Source organism: Antedon mediterranea, chromosome 3 (assembly GCF_964355755.1).
Source record: "Antedon mediterranea chromosome 3, ecAntMedi1.1, whole genome shotgun sequence".
Taxonomy (NCBI): domain Eukaryota; kingdom Metazoa; phylum Echinodermata; class Crinoidea; order Comatulida; family Antedonidae; genus Antedon; species Antedon mediterranea.
The window spans coordinates 9,377,199-9,398,395 of record NC_092672.1 but is presented as its reverse complement, the minus strand read 5'-3'; the positions used below and the strand labels follow the sequence as shown (position 1 = coordinate 9,398,395).

Here is a 21,197-nt window from a genome sequence, read left to right as displayed (position 1 = left end):
GTTCCATACGCTATGGTATATTTATTTCAATAAACCTATTCAACAATTTCCATTATTTGTTGTAGGTCATTATTAAAAATTAATGATTGTTTATCAACTTCATAATTGTTTCTATGGCCTTCTTTATTCTTAATTATTCCCAGAAATGTTGTTTTGTTTGAAAGTTGGTAGAAACATTGGTTCTATACGCTATGGTATTTTTTTTAATAAACATATTCAACAATTGTCCAAATAATGGAAATTTCAATTATTTGTTGTAGTTCATCTATATATAAATTTACGTAAGGGAAAAATTCGGTAAATCGCGCGTTATTTCTAGAATGTTTAGGCCTACTAGATGGTATATAAGGTTGGTTAGAATCTCGGTACTGATTTTAACCACCTCATGTAACCCTGTTAACTAATTAAATATAGTTACATAATTAGTTATTGACAATTAAAAATTAATGATTGTCTTTCAACTTCAAATTTTTTTTTATGGTCCTCTTTCCTCTTAATTAATCCTAGAAATTTCGTTTCGTATCAAAGTTGGTAGAAACATTGATTCCATACGCTATGGTATATTTTTTTCAATAAAATGAAAGCAAAAACGTCCATTGTTGTAGGTCATTATTTAAAATTAATGATTGTCTGTCAACTTTATCACAATATTGTCAATGTGGCCCTACTTAAAATACATTATATAATTAAATTGATCAATTAAAAACATCCTGTATGGTGTTAAGCAACGTGTGTTCCTTTAAATAAACACACTAATTAAAAACTACCTTTAATTAATAATCATTTATCTTGGACTGTTCAGTTGTTTCTTGCCATTATAGGGACTTCCTACATTCGAAGGCCAACACATCCTAGGGGTAAACATAGAATCCGAAAAGACATTATTGTATCATTTCTTTCCTCCACAGGATCTGATAGATCGTAGGTAAGTTTCATTTTAATCCATATATAAGCCGAATTGTTTTTAAGGTATTATTATATTACGCTATTTACCAAGGCAATTAAACAACTATCTCGGATCTACCATGAAGAAATAAGTTAACTTATTTCTCCACGGTTAATCATATTGGTTTTTTTAATTTGAATGGATGATTGCGCCCGGTCTGAAAATTAAAATTAACTCTTTTCAATCTGCCGTTTATTGATAACATTTTGCGATAGCATAATGATAACGAAAGTTGGCGGTGCGGCCTCCTAACAAAATGAAAAAAATTGTTGCAAAACCCATATTAACTGAATTATTATCCCTTGGGCATATATTATTGACCTTCATTTGAAATCCCTTTGGTAATTTCTAATTGGTTATTATACAGCTAATAATCCTATTGGAACGTAGTGTCCAACCTCTAATATAGGAATTTCCTGATCAATCCCTTTCATATGTTACTTGTTCATCGGGATAAAGGATGTATCAGTAGCCTAATGTAGGTTAAATGTCATTGGGAGGACATGAATGTAGCAGGGCAGTGGGCTAATAATATATTAAACGTATTTTTACATAGGCCCGATTTAAGAGTAAATGTGTAGGCTTACTTTACCACAGTGCTAATTTATTCATTTTAAATATACAAAAATTGTCCGCAGTCGCCACCAAATTTATAAGTAAAAGTATATGTAATTATAACATACAAGCGAATATAGTTAAATTGTAAATTGGATACATGCTAATCCGTAATTCCTCTACCTGTTTAAATTGTTTTTTCCATTCTTCCAAACTCTATATAGGCCCTATGTATTGTTGCATTTGGTGACTAATGTAGGCCCTATATCATTTTATTTCCTTCCCCGAAGATACAAGAACAATACCAATTGATATATATCTAAGGATGCGCTATCGAACTTTATTCCACAATTTGTATATAATTGAATTTGGTATATTGTTTTATTTCTTTTGTTGCATTTTATTGTTATTTCACTGTTAGTGTCGAATATGTAGATTTTGTGTGTGTGTTAGGCCTATACACTACTCACTTTTTTAGTCGCGTGCAACGTGACTCTACATCTGACTATGTCGGTCGGTAAACACAACAACTCAAATTTGAGCACGCGACTGCAGCCATATATACTGCGTGCAGTAGCAAACATGTTTATAGTAAACAAACATGAGCCAGCGTTAACATAATTTTGACCGCTAACATTGGATCCAAGTAGGCGGATTCAAATGTAACTCAATAATTACATTCACCAGGCACCAACATACAATAACCACAACGCCACAAACACACGACGAGTCATTTCAAATACGTTTTTATAACTTTCACTCTGCTTTCAGAAAAATTCGTGACAGACGCAACACATAAGCCAATAAGTTCAATTGTAAATGTTTCTCGATTTTTATTAAAAATATCTTACAATTAAATAAGAATTTTTGTACTGTAATAGAAAAATACATTGCAAGGTGTTTATAACTGTTAATTTAAAGATCACAAATTAAAATTAAATTATTTAAATTTTATTAGACAAGAAAGAAATAAATCAATATTTGTTCTCTTTGTATGTTTGCTTTTGTTTTTTTATATGGCGAAAAAAGATATAATATAAAATATAATAATACACCATTGTATGCTTGATATTTCAGAAGAACTTAGCTATAGGCTTAATTCAAATATTCCAACTTAAAATAGCTACCGATAAAATAGAATTTTTTTTCAATTCGTTTACGTGCATTTTACCCCCCTTTAAAAGGTACGAGGTTCGGTCTAGATATCGTTTGGTTCATATGTCATACAACATTGTTGGCAAACTGCCTTCTAGATCCGTTATAAATTTGACAGATTTTGTTACGATAAATTTTAAATTTTTAAAAATCTTTCCCTCTTGTGGCTATTATGTTGTGTGAATTTCCTTAATAAATAGTATTATTACCCTATACCATTTTGAGCATTTCGATAAAACTTTTTCATAAAAAATAGTAGAAAAAATAATCACTACTTTAGAACTTTTCAAAACAGGTTTTTAAAATTATTTATACAAGTTTTCTTTTTACAATTATTTAGTCACACGTGACATGTGATTAAGCGCAACTCATACGCTTGATATTATCTGCATTTTACATGACGTCATATTTCAGATCAGTCATGTTTACAGTGTATACTCGTCATAATAATACAATTATATAAATACAACACTTTATTCATGAGTGTACATTAACAATGACTTAAAATAGACTCGGTATGTCATTCATAGTTCAATTCTCTGACTTTGAAATTTTAAAGCTTAAAGATAATGAATTTTTCTTTTCATTTTTCTTGACTGCTTTCTTCTCCATTATTAGTCCGACTTGCGATGACGTTTCTGCGTGCGAAGACCTGTCACGTGATGACGAGCTGTCGGGTCTTTCTTTGATAGAATCTCTTTCACTCCGTCGTTTATCTTTTAAAGATTTCTTGAATTTTGGCGGCCATGTTTTCAAGCGAACGCTACTTAGGCGTGAAGTGGATTTTGGTCTAAATTGTTTTATTTCAATGCTTGAATTTCGCCATTGCTCACCACTTCCAAAAACTAAAAGAAATACATTATATTAGGTTTGGATTTGATAAATTCGATATAGGTTCGACTGGATTTGTATTAAACCAGATTGGATTAGATTAGATTAGAGTAAATTGGATTTGAATAGGTTAGATTGAATTCACATTAAAGCAGATTGGATTCGATTTTAGATTGCATTCGATTCGATTAAATTGGAGTAGATAAGATTGAAATATGATTGCAGATTAAATTTGTTTAGATTATTCGATTGGAGTAGATTTAACTTATTAGTATTTTGTGGAAGGAATAAACTACACCTTCAGTTCTCTTCTGTGATCGTAAGTTTCATGATACATCACCTAAGTTTAGTAGGCGGCCTACATACCGGCTTAACAACTTTATAGAAAGGGCTGCCTATTCAATTGGTTTAAACTGAATTCTTGGGATTAGGCCTTACTACAATGCAATATTTAGTGTTCAAATTGGTGCAAATGACCCTAATATACCTTTATTGCCTAAGTCATGACCAAAATGTCTGTACAGGTAACCGATGATGCCTACTATCCACAACCGAATGATGAGAGCTAACGTCCCGCAGATGATGATGCATGTAGGGAGAAGCTTAGAAGCTTCACTAACCCAGTTAAAGCCAATCTATGAAAAGTCAAAGATTAAATTATAATCGTATTGATATGTTGTATGATTCTTGTATAATGTTGTTATTCATCAAAACACATTTCCCCAATAAAAGTACCGTACCACATTTTACCGATGTATTTTATAGTAGGCCTACTTTTTACTTTGTGACACTAGTCAGTGAACACTCATACATCATGCACTTTACTTTACTTGATCAAACTAGGTGCAATAATATAATAATGTTGTAACAAAACGACTACTGTATTTATAAACTTGAACTAAAAATGGATGTACAGTGTTCAGTAAGCATGCATAGTTTTAAGAAGGTAGAATATGGCGGCAAATATCTATGATCCATGACAATTTTAGAACATTCTTGGTCGGACCTAAATCACAAAAGACTTTGTGCTGATAAAGTTAATCTATAACATTACATCTGTATATGTTTGTAGCAATTTGTAATGATGCAGACATTCAATATACTTACATCAATGTATTTATACAAAATATATGCAGGGAATATCCAGCTTGTTGATAAATAGAAGACTACTAATGGTTTACTCTCTCTCCAAACCTAAGTATTATAAAATAACTCTTATTAGCACACAAACATATAAGTAGATAATTAATCGTGTTAAAATTTAGAAGTTCAACTGGTAGATGCGATCGAGTTTGTTGGACAAATGCCCATTATGACCTAACCTATGATGACTTACTACTCCCCTGAAACTTTAATATCCTCACTTAAATATTTGATAAATATATTTTGTAATTGTAAAAATGACCTAATTTGGGCTTTTTTATTTAATGCAATGGCAGCCATTTTGCGGTATTGTCATCACTTTACTGTCGCCAAGTTTGACGTTTTAGTTCTATAGTATATCTACTGTATGGATCTTTATCATACAGGCAGATAATAATAAGCATGAAAAGATAATGTATGTATAAATAAGATACAGATTAGTTAGGTCATTACACATGAATTCATGTCACATTGAACTTTCATAAAAGATGGTATCTATGCCAATTTTAGACCTCATGTCGTCTTGTTAAATCTAAAAATAGTGCCTTTGAAAGAATAAGAAGATGGCCTGTAAACTGACCCATGGGATTACCCCTTCCCTCACTGTAATTCACAGCTGTTTCGCATGTCACTCAGTAAAGTTACTTAGAAATATTTAAGAATTATTTATTTTTAATTCGACCCAAAGTTATATTTATCTTCTTATCTCTTGAGCTTCAAATAGAAAAACCCGCATGATGTTCTACCTTCTAACTTAATTTGCTCAGCATCAGATTTGTATAGATTATTTTGATTTCAAATTTATAAAATTGAGGTTTTTGATGCAAAGATAAAGTTTGGTGTATGCTATTACTCACTGATACATATCCAAGCACGTTCCATATTAAACCAAGCGGAATACCGACGCCTAGAACAATTTCCTCGAGTAGGTTGAGATTTGCGCCCTCCTTCAACACCAATACCAACATGGAAATCTGTCAACCAATAAGTGATAAATGCACAATCAGCTGGTTTCTATTTGATAACATTATAAATTGAATGTAAAACAAGCACAAAATTATACACTATGTAAAAAATGTGGCTATGTGGCGCGTTTATGTCGACGTGTGCGACGCGTTCAGAATGTAAATAGTGCGTTTAAAGTGTTTACGCTATGTGTAAACATTCGGATGTCCGGGAATGATTTGAAAGTGTTTACTAACTATGATTGCCAAAGTGTATATTTATCCGCAGACATTAATACATTAATCCACGCAAATACACTATAGTATTACTCTGAGACATCATTCCTGCACAGGAATATATTCCTCCATTTTTGGATTTGTTTATTCTGTAATTTTTGTTTACAATAATAGACAGGGAAACTATTCTTTATAAATTACTGGTAGTTTAAATGAACATTTTGTCAAATTATTATAAAACTCTCCCAAAAAGACTTCTTTTATGTTAAAATGACTTGAACCAATTTAGTTGTTTAGTTATGTTCTAATAATATTGTACAAAAAACAATGTCAAAGACATTTTAGTAAAAATGACAAGCTCACTTGTAGTTGCAAATCAAATTTCTGCAAATCAGCAAACAAATACATCTTCCCACATATATCTGAAAACAAATGAATGTAACACTGTACAATAAAATAAGCAGGTGGCTATGAGTTTTTGACTTAGTTTGAATGTTAGTTTGCCGCGTTAAGATGCACTTTACATCTTCCACAATCCATGGTATCTGTTTTGTTACAATACAACGCCCCATACCTTACGATATTAGTGTGATCATCATACATTTGATGTATCTCTTTTTCGCTATGTTTAAATAAAGAAAGGAGACAGGAACTAAAATGTCTGTTTATCATGATTGCTGTGTTTAATAGTAGTAGTCTACATTATGTGCGTACACAGTTCTTCACTTTAGATCATCAATTAACTATATGACTGAGTGTGCCAATTTTCAGCAAGTAACTTGATTGAATTGACAACCTTCCAAGAACTAGCTTCATTATTATAATAATGTGGTTTTTCTGTTAGAGAATGTACTTTCGCTTGCCGTGTTTATTCGTTTGATTCGTCAACTTTGAAGGCCTATATTTCTAAGTTGCCTACATTGTTGGTTCAGATTTAGGTATAGGAAATCAATATTCGTCTTCTTATTGAAATTTGTAAGACATCGATCAATTAACATTTTTTTTCAATCACAGGTGTAAGCACCACACCCCATCTATCATGTTAAACTCCGCGTTGCGTATTATATAGTGCACATTATGTCTAGGCTATAGCTCAACAAATACTAGGAAAACCAGTCAAAACCACGCCAGGAACATTCACGTTTACAGGCCTTTGAAATTCCTAAATTAACACCAAAAAAATACGATCTTTTAACAAATGTTAAAGCTTGGATTCTACTTGGGTACGCAACGCAAGAACGTAACCACACACTGAAAGTAATTTGAGCATTGATGGACCATCTGTCGCGTGTGATTGGTCAACTCACTTACGTCGTGCCATGCCGTTACGCTGCGTCCTAGTTTAAACAGTCTTTGCGGTCTCAATATGATACATTGTATGCACTTTCTAACGTTTTTCTCTATAAAAGATATAACTTAAATTACTCGTGACAGATTTAAGCCAACTCAATGTAAAACGGTCAATATAATATTAACAACAGACTTACTTTGCAGTTTCAAATTGGCGCCAACTGTTCGAAAAATCAGATTCTTCGCTCGATGATAATTGATGCCTATCTTAGCAGCTAATATAACCACAAAAGGTGCAACACAACTTATCAACACAAGACGGACCTATATGGAGAAAATTAGTATTTCTTAAAGTGAGAATACAGATGCATGCTCCAGTTTAATTGTTTAATATTTATTTAGTCTTTTTGTTTAGAATGCCGTATACGATCTAGTGTACTTTTACCACCGAGTGTTTTTAATTGTCTTATTTCAATCAATTAGTAGTAGATTTTTAAAATTAGAAATTTAATGAAAAGATTTAAAAATTACATACCAATTTGACATGGTCTTTTGAATGATTGTATGTTATGGTATAATTTACAATGCACACCACTAACACTAGCAGTATCATTGTAGAAAACACAAATAGTTCCCATGGATGTTCTTTGAGTACTGCATGTATTACGTAATATACACAGAATACTAGGAGGAAACAAATACAAAATTCAATAATTACAATATAAGATGCTCCAAGAACTATAAATAAATAAATATTAAGCAAAATTTAGAGAATGTTTAATTAATGTTTAAACTTTTTGTGTAAATGGTCATGAGGCTCGCATTTTTAAATGAGGGATCCTGATGATGAGTTTTTTTTATCAAGGTTGTAAGATCAGTGTTTGAGAACCTCTCATCTTAGATATTCATACCTTTGTACCCGTTTTAAGTCATATTATACTTCGAGGTTTATACAATTAACAGTAAGCAGTGCTCATAATTTTAACATAACAGACCCTGTTTTCAATTTCTTAATTCACCATTATTTGTCAACACAATAAGCAACGCTATGGAATTGAAAAGGCCTACTTTACTTACCACAATTGACTAAAATGAGCAACACAAATGTAAAGTCAGCTGAGAGAGTGTCAACGATGAGGAGACGTTCGATGGTTAAGCCAATGCAGAATAGCAATGTAAATAATGAAAGACAGACGAACACCTTCTCTTTGCAAGTCAAATCGCTTATCTTTCGACACTGCAAAATAAGAATTATGCATTTTAGTTAAGTTACATTTTGGATTATTTTGTGTTAGATGCTTCAGCAGACCTAATGCGCTAGCGGCTAGTGGAGCAACTGCATTTAATTTTTCAAATTGAGGACAATAACGTATAAAGAGAAAGGTTTAATCATTTCTTAGATTCATAACTGGTATTTGCTCATAGACTAGTTTGCTTGAATCCCAATGTTTCACAACAACGATAGTCGTTCTAAATGTAATAACTTTGTCAAATATCTGTTTAGCTGAACAACTTCAGCTGAAACACAACATACGTACGGACTACATGTTTTATATGTTATTAATTTGTATTAATACTCATTTGTTTATTAATAGTTTTAAAGTTTATAACCTCCGCGCGACATTCCTCACTTTCCAAAATAATGACGAATTAATAGCTTTGAGCAAAATTGTGTTTTGGCTTTTCTTTTCAGTGACTCATGTAAGGTTAATAGAGAAAATTATCGAAGACACGTCAGAGACTATAAAGACGGATACGGCACAACAATGTGATCAAAACAACAACTTATAGTAAAACATGCACTAAGGATTTCCCTTGCAAATTTTTTAATCATCAATCAATTAGGTTCTAACTATTTCATTCAAATATAAATTAAAATCTTCTATACTAATTCATTTGCTCTTTTTGATGTAATATTGGTAAACGTAAAGAACACCCTATTAGAGGTTTTTTTCCCCAAAAGGTTAAGGGTAAAATTAATGCTCGTCATATTGTTCGTTTCCTTCGTGGATTACCCTTCTTGAGACTTTCAGTAATTTATCATATGGTTAGGATTAGATCACAACTATTAGATTTTATTTATCTACGTCTTTTTCTATTATTTTTAATTTAATCCAATATTAGATACTGTCCCAATACATTATATTTATGGAAACTTACCATAATTTATTTTAGTTTCCTTGTTTTTAACAAAATGAAAAATATGTTCTTATTTTTATTCTTAATTGTTTTTGTTTAGTTGTATCGTTTTATCATTAGCTCTATAAAATGTTGTTATAATGAAATATAACAACGATTATTACTATCGAATTCAATGCTCTTTTAATAGTCGAATTTAGATAATTAAAACATCACTTTAAAAATGATAAGATAAAGATGTATTTCGGCGCCATTATATCATTGCCATAAGTTCGTGTCTATGTCAATTTCCTAAAATGTTTTAGGTCTAATATTGATAACTCATTTTTTTTTTACACCGATTTCTGATAAAAAGAAAACACATCTTCTGTGTAATGTATATCGCATAATTCTGTCAATGCCTTCATGTGTCACTAACAGATTTTATGTGGAATCGATTTGTCTTTAATAAATTTACAAGTTTATAAAACATGATGTTCCTATTTTTGGCCTCTTGTGTTGAGTGAATCATACATTATTTGACATGTGATGTAAAGTATACAACAATCATCATGTACAAATAGTAATAATCTCAATATTGATAGCAGGCTAAGAAAGCATCGTTCTAATACAGTGTATGCATAGATTCTTACATTTTATGATATTAGTATTAAGTTCTAATAATGCATAGGTCTAGTAATGGATAAAGAAAAAAGAATGAATGAATGAATGAATGAATGAATGAATCAAAGTTGAATGTAGTAGTTCAACAGCAAGGTCGAGATACATTGTTTATAATTAATATGTACATGAGATAGATTTGATTATAAAACTGATTTTATTGTTCCGCAAAACATCAACAAATATGAATGGTGTTAGACAGGGAGGAGTGACGTCTCCCCATCTGTATAATATGTATATATAAATGATCTTATCATTAAAGCTTAGCAACAGCAAATAAGGGTGTGAGTTAAATAATATTTAATTTAACAACCTCTTGTATGCAGATGACATGGTGCTTATATCACCTTCTGCATCAGGTGTGCAACATTTAATAACAATTTCTGAATGATTTGCGGCCAAAAAGATATTGTTTACAATGCTAAGAAATCATCTTGTATGATAATCTGTCCTAAGTCACGGAGGATTCAATTGAAACCTATTATTACCATTAATTGCAAAAGCTTAGAATATGTCATGTTATCTTCTTGGATTTATGTGATAAGTTCGATATAAAGCGGCAATACAGATCTTTGTATATCCGAGCCAACTCCTTGGTCAGAAAATTTAGTATAATGTTCTATTAATGTAAAATGTGTTTTATTTAGAACATATTGTGTAAATATGTATTGTGCTACATTATGGTGCAACTATAATCAGGGTACCTTGCGATCTCTCCAGGTATGCTACAATAATGGTTTAAGAATGTTGCTACAATGGCCTCAAAATTGCAGTGCCAGCCTTATGTTTACTGGTTGTAGAATTCCTTCTTTTTATGAATTGTTAAGAAAATCAATATATGGCCTGATGGGTAGACTAAATACAAGCGAAAATTCTTTAGTCTTAACGATAAGCAACATCTTAGTCAAGTCGAAGATGCTCTCCAGGTTGAATGCCATCCCGAGATAGGTAATTAGTCTTGTTTATTTTATTTCATTTTTATAGGTAATTTTTACTTTTTATGGACCACAGATTCCGAAATAAAAGATTGAATGAATGAATGAATATTATGTCATTCTTACATTTAATGTAGGTAAACTTTAGTAGCCTAGTAGCATTGTATTCCCAACTTAGAAAAGAAGCTTTGTTTTCTTTATTTTATAATACGTTATTTCTATTTTGATGATAACTAAGCAGCTATTCACACGTTAGACTCATAGGGTTTGGTACAATTCAATAGAGATTTTTTTTCATCAAGAAGATTACTTAATCTGAGACTCGTATAAACGTTCTGAGAGGCGTTTTAAAATATTTGATACGTCACGGATCCTGACACTCATCAACTATGTTGACAGTAAGCTTTCAATGTCGTCAGGTGATATTTCCATTCTTACGCTCTTAATTTCTGTTGATAGACACTTTTATCCAATTAGTGCGTTTTTTCTTTTGATCGTTATTAGTTGACAGTTGCATTATCATTCATGTAGTGGCCTTTCTGCAATTTCGACCAGTCATGTTAATGTTTATTTTTATATAGAATGTAGGCCTACACTTATCGTAGCTATTAAACGGCGTGTACTTAAGTTGTCAGTAATACAATAGAATGCTTACTTACATTGACTTTTCAGAATTTATTTTGTGAGTAAACATGTAGCTTAGTTTTCTGTCTGATGATTTTAATTTTTGTTTGGTTAAAACTTTATATATGTTTGCCATAGACTTACGTATAAAGTAACGTTGGAAAATATACCGTACGTTGTGAACATTTTCTTTATTACTTTATTAAATAAATTATGAAAAATAATAACATCGTCGGGAACCTTCAAGAAAACCACAACTTTAAAAGAGGTGTTATTTTGCAAATTTTGCTAATTGTGTTTTCAGTTGTAGGCCTATATAATAATTTTACAGAACTACGGAAAGTACAAAGCTTTGGTATAGACTTAAAATATTAAAATAGGCCTATATTAATAGTATGCTACGCACTCCTGCATCTAATCTAATTGGAGAGAAGTTGTATAGGATTATTCAAAAAGCTAAATAATAGACCTACATAATTATTATGTTTCAGTACTTACTGTTCCAATTGCAGTCTGTATAATTGGTTTTTCTTTTTCGACATTGACGCCAAAATCCGCAAATGTTACCGGTCTGTCCAGACTTTTTGATTTGTTGATCAAATCACGGACATCTATACCAAAATCACCGAAAGTTGCTGGCCTAGTTTCATGTCGAAATAATTTCGGGCTACACTCCATATTTATGTTTTTCAATTCCGATAAGAATAACTTAGAACAAGTACGAATTATCCATGTAGAAAAGGTTGCTGTAGAGGTGTGAAAGTAGGCCTACACGAGGTCTAGTTTAGTGCTTCAGTTGTGCTTATATACAGGCCTGGCATCGATAAACTCTCCACACTAATAGTTTTATACAACAGATATGTCTGATCATTGGTTATCAACGCTTATAACTATTGACTAGTTTAAAAAGTAAGCTAACAAATATAGTTGCCGCTATAACAACTCGTTTGGCGGAAGCCAAGGAATGACACATCGTGTTCCTAGTCACCGCAAGAGCTTCAGCAAGTAGGCGGCGTTGTATTACGGTGTGTCATAACTGGCCTGGAAAACAAGGCCAGGCCTAAATGATTAAAAAGATGAGAATAGTAGTTTTACAAAACATCAATCATTATATATATATATATATCATATCTATAAGTCTCTCCTTTAATTAAAAAAAACATAGTATGTTTGAACACAAAACAGATCGAAAAAATTTAAAAAAAGGATAATTTTAAGAGTAGAAATAAATGAAAATAGATGAAAACAACGATCGGTTAAGACAAGACAATTTCACACTGAAAACAATTTTTTTTTTACATTTAAAAAATTCAAACACGTATTTAAAGAGACAGCATGCAATGATTTAAAACTTTTTAAAAGTTGCGTATCGATGTGCACTATAGAGGACGCTATTTGCAATGTATGCCATCATAAACCAAAGGTTGTTAAATTGCCTTGCGGACCTATAATAAGTCTATGCTAATACTGCGTTATTAATTAAATACAAAGCGTTTCATGTCACTTATCGAGTATTATTTAAATTAAGTATCGAATTAATATGCCCAATTTTTGACAAATGAATAATAGTACTAGTCATATATTTGGTCTTATAAACTTTTGATTTTTGTTAATCTACTGTGAAGTAAATGCATTTTTATGACAGTTTATTTATATTGAAAATACTATAGAATATATTCATTTGTAAATGGATACAGACTGATAATATTCGTTAATTAAAGATATAATTTCTTCTTGAAACATAATTTTTTTAATGTTTTGGTTGAATGTGCCATTTGAATGTCACGTGAAAAAATGTGTAATTTAAAGCAAAAAGTAGTCAAATTTTTGATGTAATAACAATTTATTTTGTCTCTATAAGTGAAAACATTTTTTTTTCTACGGGAGTTAATTACAAAAACTTTTTTATTAATCTTCGTTGTTCATGTTTTTTTTAGGACAATACATCTTTCCTCATTTTCCTGATTGAAATCTGTAGGTAGGCACACATATATATATACCCATCGGACTTTACCCACCGGTCTGTAGCTGTTAGTTTTAATCACATGACGAAATGTTGACATATTATAGTAAGTCAATAATAATTAAGTGACACGAAAAGGATTTAGTAAAAAGGTCCTGATAATAAATAAGAAAACTAATTAAATTTGAATGTCTAAAGCATTGAAGTGTACCCCCATGGCCAATCCAGGTTACAAAAGAAAACCTTATCTACATTCATGATTCAAGAACTTATAACAGTAAAAGTCCTTTAACAAGTCCTTGGTTAATCGGCATTGACCATATAGGTCTACGATCCAAACTTACGTAGACCATTCGCATAATGGCAGATCGATGGAATGGACGTGTGGCTTTGGTGACTGGTGCATCTGAAGGTATTGGTGCAGCAATCGCTAAAAAGTTGGTAAAACATGGAATGAAAGTTGTTGGATGTGCTAACAATGGAGTTGATAAAGTAAAGGTATTATTCAATATGTTTAATATTCGACTCTAGATGTGGTAGACAATGAATTTGATAGTATACGTACAGTACGGTAACCTATAACTTTACCGAGGATTATGGCGGAAAAATTGAAGGGTGAACATTTGCAAATAACCAGGGATTAAGAATAATCAAAAGGGAGGCTCACGTACAATGTTCAACGAATTTCTGGTTGAATTGTGTTTATCCTAAAAATACGACCAGTGACAAGAAATCCTATCGTCTTCCACGTACCTCCTCTATAATTTCTAAACATATTTAGAATAATAATTTTATGAACAACAATACTTAATTTTAATACACCAATGTTAGTGACTTGTAATTTTAGTCAGAACTAGGCGACAGCGAATTTATTACGAACCTTTAGAAAGTGCTGTTTGCTATAAATCTGAGGTGTTGGAAATGGAATGGATATTTTGTGGAGAACTTTTGATATGGTGTTCTTCCTTCACGATACCAACTAAAGGAACGACGCGGTGGGAACGAAGTAAACCCATTTTTTACTTTTTCAGCAACTGCTTTTGGACAAATGATACTGGACCGCACTTCCCATCCCGTTGAGACATGTATACATCGAGAAAGAGAGAGTTTAATACGTGTTTGTTTTATTAATTATATCTTTTAGGCAATTGCAGAAGAACTGAAATCTCAGAATTCCCCTGGTCTTCTCCATCCTGTGAAATGTGATGTTAGTAAAGAGGATGAAATCTTAGCTATGTTTGCTGAGATCAAAGAGAAGTTTGGAGGAGTTGATGTCTGTGTTAACAATGCCGGAATTGGAATTTATTGTCCCCTGATGTCCGGCAAAACAGAGGACTGGCGATATCTACTAGATGTAAGGGTTGGTTTAAAGATATATTGTCCACCTGGGAAAAAAAATGTTTAAATATTTTTTGTTGAATATTTCATTTTAATGTCACATCATAGTTATTCACTTTGACCAAAAATTGGATTGAAAAAAATTTTTATTTACCTGGAAAAAACTGTAATTTAAAGCAAATTAAGAATAGTAAAGTTGACTGGAAGAATAGTAAAGTTGACTGGAAGAATAGTAAAGTTGACTGGAAGAATAGTAAAGTTGACTGGAAGTCAATGTGGTTTTGGTTGTATTTAACCGTTTATTTTTTCTTTTTATAGGTGAAAACAATATTTGTAAAATGTTCTTTTCTTTATTAAAACTATGAAATGGTCTATTAAAAGTAATTTTTATTAATCTTCTTTTTTCCTGTTTTTTAGAAACAATACATCTTTAATAGGGAGCTTTATCTAAACATTTTGTAATTTTTTGATATATCCATGAAATCATGCACTACTTTCAGTACGGTAACTAACAACCGCTACTTATCTCATACGAACTTGAACTGATTATAGTCAAGATTTTTTTGTTGTTCGTTTTTTTGTGCTATTTTACAATGCACTTTAGATAAATGTTTTAGGACTTTCAATCTGCACAAGAGAGACGCTAAACCAAATGACAGATAGAGGCGTAGATGATGGGCATATATTTCATATAAGCAGGTAGGCCTATTTACATTAAATAATTATTATAGAATACGGTATTTTTATTGCATGGATGGTTTATAATTATGTGCAATTTTATTTGTAATTTCTATTTGGTATTTTTATTAAGGCATCAAAAGTATGACAATGTACTATGTTTCTAACCTTTATTCTGCTGTCGGTTGTGGCGCGCAAGCCATACACAGCAAAAATACAAATTTTCAATCAATACAATCACGTCTAAATTCATCAAACGTACACTGCAGTGTAATTGTTAAATGTGTACGTTTTACCAAGGAAGAGTAAAATTTCACTCTTCCCCCTAAAACGTATATATGACATTTGTATTTTAGCACAACTTTGCTGGATGGCGCTTCATACTATGCCTAGAAGTGTGTATTACCAAGAAAGAGTAAACACCCCCCTGGTATTACGCTTCTATTTCTGTAATGAAAAAGACTAAAGCTTGGTTCTCACTAGCGACGCAACGTAGCGCAATCTCTACGCAACGTAAGAAAATGCCCTTCTAATAATTGTGTTTGCCCCCGCCTGCGTGAAATCAAACCGGCGATGTTTGCAACACTATTTCGTCGTCAGTTCCCACTTGCGATTACGCAATACAGCACTTTGCGTCAATACGTCGCTGCGTTGCGTTCTAGTGGGAACCACGCTTTACATTGTATAGTATCATTGTAACATTAATATTTTTATTTGACCATAATTTGTTGGCCTTTAACCATTGTTTAAAGATTCGGAGTGGTTTTTTTTCAGTATAGGTGGACATGCCGTATGTTTTACAGCTTTATCATTCTATTGCGGGACAAAACACATGGTTAGAGCATTGACTGAGGGACTTCGACAAGAACTGAGAGAGAAGAAATCAAACATTCGAATCACGGTTAGCATGGCCTACACAGAGCGCTTATAGCGTGATGGCACTTATTTTTATTTGGGAATCAGCAAACAAGGAAGTCGCTTGTCAATCTAAATCAGCAATATTTACCGTCTTAGATTTGTTGAGGCTTCTTAAAATAAATGATAATTTAGAATAATAATATTCTTCTAAAGACTTTCGCAATGTGAATAAAGAGGGAGCTGTTTTTTAAGGAATCATCAGTAGGCCTATTGTTTCAAAGTGCGGCCACTTTGATCAAATAAAAATACAGATCAAATAAAAATGTTTTGGTAAAGATCAAATAAAAATCAAATAAAAATGTTTTGGTAAAGCGTGGTTCCCACTAGAGACGCAACGTAACGCAACGCTACGACGTGTTGACGCAAAGTGCTGTATTGTGGGGACTGACGACGCATCAGTGCTGAAAAAATCGCAGGTTTGATTTCACGCGGACGGGGGTAAACATAATTATCGGAAGGACATTTTCTTTCGTTGCGAAGGTTGCGTTACGTTACGTCGCTAGTGGGAACCAAGCTTAAGTTAGTGGACACATGTGAACAGTTTCATTGTAGGCCTACCTTCTCTTCTATTCCAGAGCATATCTCCTGGTCTTGTTGAAACTGAATTTCTAAAGAAGATGATGGGTGAAGAAATTGCCAAAAACATTTTCTATGAAATGAAGGTATTTTCTTACCGACTATTATTGATAAATTATTACCAAATTTCAATTTCCTAATATGTAATCATACATAGGCGTGTATTATTCTAGGAGCCTGAAGAAAATGTGGGCAATGTTGAACCTCAATGTTTATCCATTCATTTATATAACCTGGTTAGCTTAGTGTGTTTTTTTTTAACAGAGTCTTGATGCTGAAGATATTTCAGACGCGCTGGCTTATGCTTTACACGCTCCTGCACATTGCCAGGTAAGTTTCACAAAAAAAGATAAAAACTATTTTAAGTAATAAAACTAATGTGAAAGATTACATTTCTGACACTAGAAGACCTTTATTACACGTCAGAAAACACACATAATATACAAAAACCATGCCGTTGTATGTTATTAGTGATCCGTTTAATCCTATTTTTTTTTAAATACAGATTCACGATATAATTTTACGACCAACTAACCAGACTGAGTAATAGACTCCTGTCTATCAGAAGCAGACATAACGGGATACAATGGGCATACGCAACCAAAAGGAATGAACCTACAATCACCCGCATGAGTCGCAAAAACGTTATGTGGTTATACTTTCGTATCCATCGAACACAGTGTATAACGTTGTTTGTTTTTGCATAGACCTATATTCATATGATTGTTGTAGGCCTACCCTTTAGTTTAGATGTGTTAAATAAAAAAGGATACGATAAAGATTTTTTAAAGTGTGTGTACACTAACCTTTCTATAGTATTGAACTGGTTTTACTAATAATTAATAGTCTGTCAATGTTTCCATCTTAGCTACAATAGAACTCATATTAAAGGAACATTCGTGGCTACCCACAATTCGAAACCCATCAAAGTGTCTCCATATTCTCGGAATAGAATTGACAAAATATAATTATATCGCCCTTCGTAATTTCGTTTACGAGAAAGTATCCCCTTGATACTAGTGTTGTTAAATAAAATCGAATGCTTTTCGATTTTTCACTGACCACCCTACCATTTATTTTTAGCATGTATAATGAAAAATATCCATAAGCCTTCCAATTTTAGGTGTCTCCAGATTTACTGGAATTATTTTAATAAAAGTAATAATGCAAAGATATATTTCCGATTAAAATTTAAATATACCTATATAATTGCGTGGAGTTATTAAAGAGGTATTGTTCTTGTAATAGGCACTAGGTCATTTCGCAGTTTTAATATAGTTATCACTTACGTAAACAAAAATTATGTTTAGCCTCTACACTTATAAAATAACGAAATAATCGGTTAATTTCAACCAAAAACCTATTAACTTCCAGTCAATTTGACTACTGTATTTGCTTTAAATTACAGTTTTTCAGGTAAATATAATTTTTTTTTATCTAATTTTTAAAGTGAATAATTATTGTAATTGTAGTTTTGCGTCAAGGAGTTGAGTAATTAGATGTTTTGCCCTACTCTGACGTAATTTGTACTTTATACTAAGTACATTTGAGAATACTTGCGAAAAAAGTATTATTATTATTATTAAAATTGCATATTCAACAAAAAACTATAAAATAAATATATATTTTTCAGGGGGACAATATATCTTTAATCTTTGATCTGTACCTTTAAATTCATCGTTTAATAATTGATGGATTAAAGTAGAATTATACTGTCAAAATAATGGCTAAAAAGGGACTAAACTCGAAATAGGCCTAGCTTGAATGTTGCAGTATTTCTAATGAAAAACTGGTTAATTGGCTATGCAAATTAAGTAACTAGGTCAAACCATTTTATAATCTTAATCGATGTGTGCAAAACATATAGGCCTACATTAAAAGAGGCAGTGTCTCCTAGTGCTGGCTTTTTCATGTGCGTCACTAAGAAAATAATTAAATTATATTATTAACAGTCATTATAAATACTAAAGGTATGTTAGGCAAATAATGATTTTTTAATGATGGAAATATTCACATTTAAAAGAAAACATTTACTTCTATAAAGTAACCACTTAAAATTTACAATTCAAGGAAGACATAGATGTATAGTTTAGGCCTACTTATATAGATGTTAATATTGCAAAAAAATCTTTTATTCGTGATAATATGTTTCTTCATATTCTTTTAATTTTTTACTTGTAAGCGTTTGAATAAATTATTATTATATATAATACTAGTAATACAACATTTATTAAACGAAATTTAATCAAAGAAGCCGAAATTAAATTTTCAAAAAGAAACAAATTCTGGTAGCTGCTGTACCTTTTGCATAACTTACTGTATTCTAATATCTTCTTTAAATCAGCAGGAAGCACTTAAAATTATGTGCATTAGACTTAAAAGTTCAATTGAAGCAATTGTATTTCTACTACATAGGCTTCCGGCAATAATTCAAGGTCGGTGGTTTTTCAACCAAGTTTTGTTATTGTCATTGTACTTTTTATTTGTTGTGATTTCATAGCTTGAATAAATGTTGGCAGATGGTGTTATTTTTGCTTGTTGTCACTAATTATATGCTCAGTTCCACACAATTAATCAGGTGGCCGCGTGGCCCAACGGATAAGGCGTCCGACTTCGAATCGGAAGATTGTGGGTTCGAGTCCCATCGTGGTCGAAATTATTTTACATCCGATACATCTTGATTTTATAACTTTACCAATATTTCTATGAAGTTGAAAGCATATTTAGATCTTGAAACGCACTTTTTAATTTTTACAATTAACGTTTTTATTTTTAAATTCTTTGAACGTTTTAGACGAATTTATTTGGCAAAATCATCATAGTACTGTAGTTTGAAATTGACGTGAATAAAATACTTTTAGAATAGGACGAACAATCGTTTGCGAGTTGTTATCTATCATGGAGAAAATAGTACTAAGACCAATCGTTATCTTTATTTCTTTGTTTCAATGAGCATCAAGTTTTTTCAATATGAATTAAGGTGTGTTTCTAAATATAGTTATTGGTGCTTGTATTCTCTTTATATGTATTGTTTTGATCGTATTTTTTATAATAATCATTACTATGTAAAGTTTCTTAAAATTTATATATATATATAAATATACTTATTTCAATATTTTAATTGTTTTAACTCTAAGAAAATGAATTTCTCCTTTGGAGATCAATAAAATTATTCTGATTCAGATTTACACTTCATCGAGTGTACCTACATACACACCAATGTGGTCTAGGAACGGTAATAGATTTAATGTAGTATTTTGGGCATTAATAACGAATTATTGTATATTTTTTATTTTATTTATTTTTTATTTATATTGGGTGACCTTTTCAGTCAAAGATTGGTCTCACAGAGGGCCCAGTTATGATTTGTGACTGTGAGTGACAGTGACTGGGTGTGTACTTAGTACACCGGGGTAACCCCCCTACTCCAGTTTTTTTTAAGTGCAAAGTGAGCTAATGTGTACACTGTTTAGTCTTTATCCCAGAATTATATCGTTACAATTATTAATATTTAATTCCTAATTAGTAATAATATAAATGCCATTTCATTATTGTTTAAATTATAACTTCACACACACATCTTTTATTATTTGCAGATGGTCGGCGTTTTGGTCTATAAAAATACTGGTAGGCCACTTTGACTCTCTGTATATCGCCCTCTGGAACTGCTGTTTTTTTTTATTATAGAATGTGTAATTATTAATACATTCATTATTATTTATTATTCATATAATATTATTTATATAATTTCTCTTTAGACTGAGAGAGCAACAGCTTTAAACATGTATTGTCCCGTAAAAACATGAACAATGAAGATTAATCAAGAATAGACTCTGAATAGGCCATTTCGCAGTTTTAAAACAAGATGCCTAATCACCTCTGTAGGGAAAACAACCTTTCAAGAATAATGTTTTCACTTACTATAAGACAAAAAATATTAAATTCAACCAAAAACTTATTGACTTCCAATACATTTGAATATTGTTTCCTTTAAATTACAGTTTTTCAAGTAAATCATTTATTCAGTCAAAGTGAAAAACTATTCTTTGACATTAAAATGGCATATTCAACAAAAACATTTAATAAAATTGTCAGTGGGACAATATATCTTTAACGGGCTTGGGTGGTCTTTCTTTCCTCTTGTTTGTGCGGGCTAAGTGGTCTTGTGAGAAAGTTTGTTTTTAATTAGTATTTGAATGCATTGCATATCTTAAGGCAAGAACAGTGACACCAATAACAAAACTAAAAAATCCTCTGGTGCCATT

The 21,197-nt window shown here is 31.6% G+C and overlaps 2 protein-coding genes and 1 non-coding gene across 3 annotated transcripts; 2 read left to right on the top strand and 1 right to left on the bottom strand.

Moving 5' to 3' along the window:
* Positions 1-2,399: 2,399 nt before the first annotated feature.
* Positions 2,400-12,354, bottom strand: LOC140044809 (uncharacterized). The gene is made up of 9 exons (XM_072089487.1): positions 11,958-12,354; positions 8,179-8,338; positions 7,637-7,785; positions 7,299-7,425; positions 6,175-6,233; positions 5,488-5,604; positions 4,595-4,681; positions 3,975-4,122; positions 2,400-3,501 (listed from the first exon to the last, which is right to left on the bottom strand). The coding sequence occupies exons 1-9, from the start codon at positions 12,135-12,137 to the stop codon at positions 3,188-3,190; spliced, it is 1,341 nt and encodes a 446-aa protein (XP_071945588.1). The 5' UTR covers positions 12,138-12,354; the 3' UTR covers positions 2,400-3,187.
* Positions 12,355-13,782: 1,428 nt separating this feature from the next.
* Positions 13,783-17,616, top strand: LOC140044822 (dehydrogenase/reductase SDR family member 11-like). Its single transcript, XM_072089500.1, has 7 exons — positions 13,783-13,920; positions 14,567-14,776; positions 15,365-15,459; positions 16,213-16,339; positions 16,932-17,018; positions 17,197-17,262; positions 17,438-17,616. Exons 1-7 carry the CDS (start codon positions 13,783-13,785, stop codon positions 17,477-17,479), a joined length of 765 nt encoding a protein of 254 aa, XP_071945601.1. The 3' UTR covers positions 17,480-17,616.
* Positions 17,617-19,512: 1,896 nt separating this feature from the next.
* On the top strand, positions 19,513-19,585 carry Trnar-ucg (transfer RNA arginine (anticodon UCG)). The gene has a single exon. It is a non-coding gene; the product is annotated as a tRNA-Arg (tRNA).
* Positions 19,586-21,197: the final 1,612 nt, after the last annotated feature.

What these genes read in the sequence shown, in the direction of transcription:
- LOC140044809 (XM_072089487.1), bottom strand. Translation starts at nt 12,137, where the DNA reads ATGGAGTGTAGCCCGAAATTATTTCGACATGAAACTAGGCCAGCAACT. An exon ending in ACGTGCTTGGATATGTATCA is followed by an intron (nt 4,682 to 5,487) that starts GTGAGTAATAGC and finishes TATAATACTTAG; the next exon opens with GTTTGGAGAGAGAGTAAACC. An exon ending in TCATGACTTAGGCAATAAAG is followed by an intron (nt 3,502 to 3,974) that starts GTATATTAGGGT and finishes TATTTCTTTTAG; the next exon opens with TTTTTGGAAGTGGTGAGCAA.
- LOC140044822 (XM_072089500.1), top strand. Translation starts at nt 13,783, where the DNA reads ATGGCAGATCGATGGAATGGACGTGTGGCTTTGGTGACTGGTGCATCT. An exon ending in CATATATTTCATATAAGCAG is followed by an intron (nt 15,460 to 16,212) that starts GTAGGCCTATTT and finishes GTTTTTTTTCAG; the next exon opens with TATAGGTGGACATGCCGTAT. An exon ending in AATCAAACATTCGAATCACG is followed by an intron (nt 16,340 to 16,931) that starts GTTAGCATGGCC and finishes CTTCTATTCCAG; the next exon opens with AGCATATCTCCTGGTCTTGT.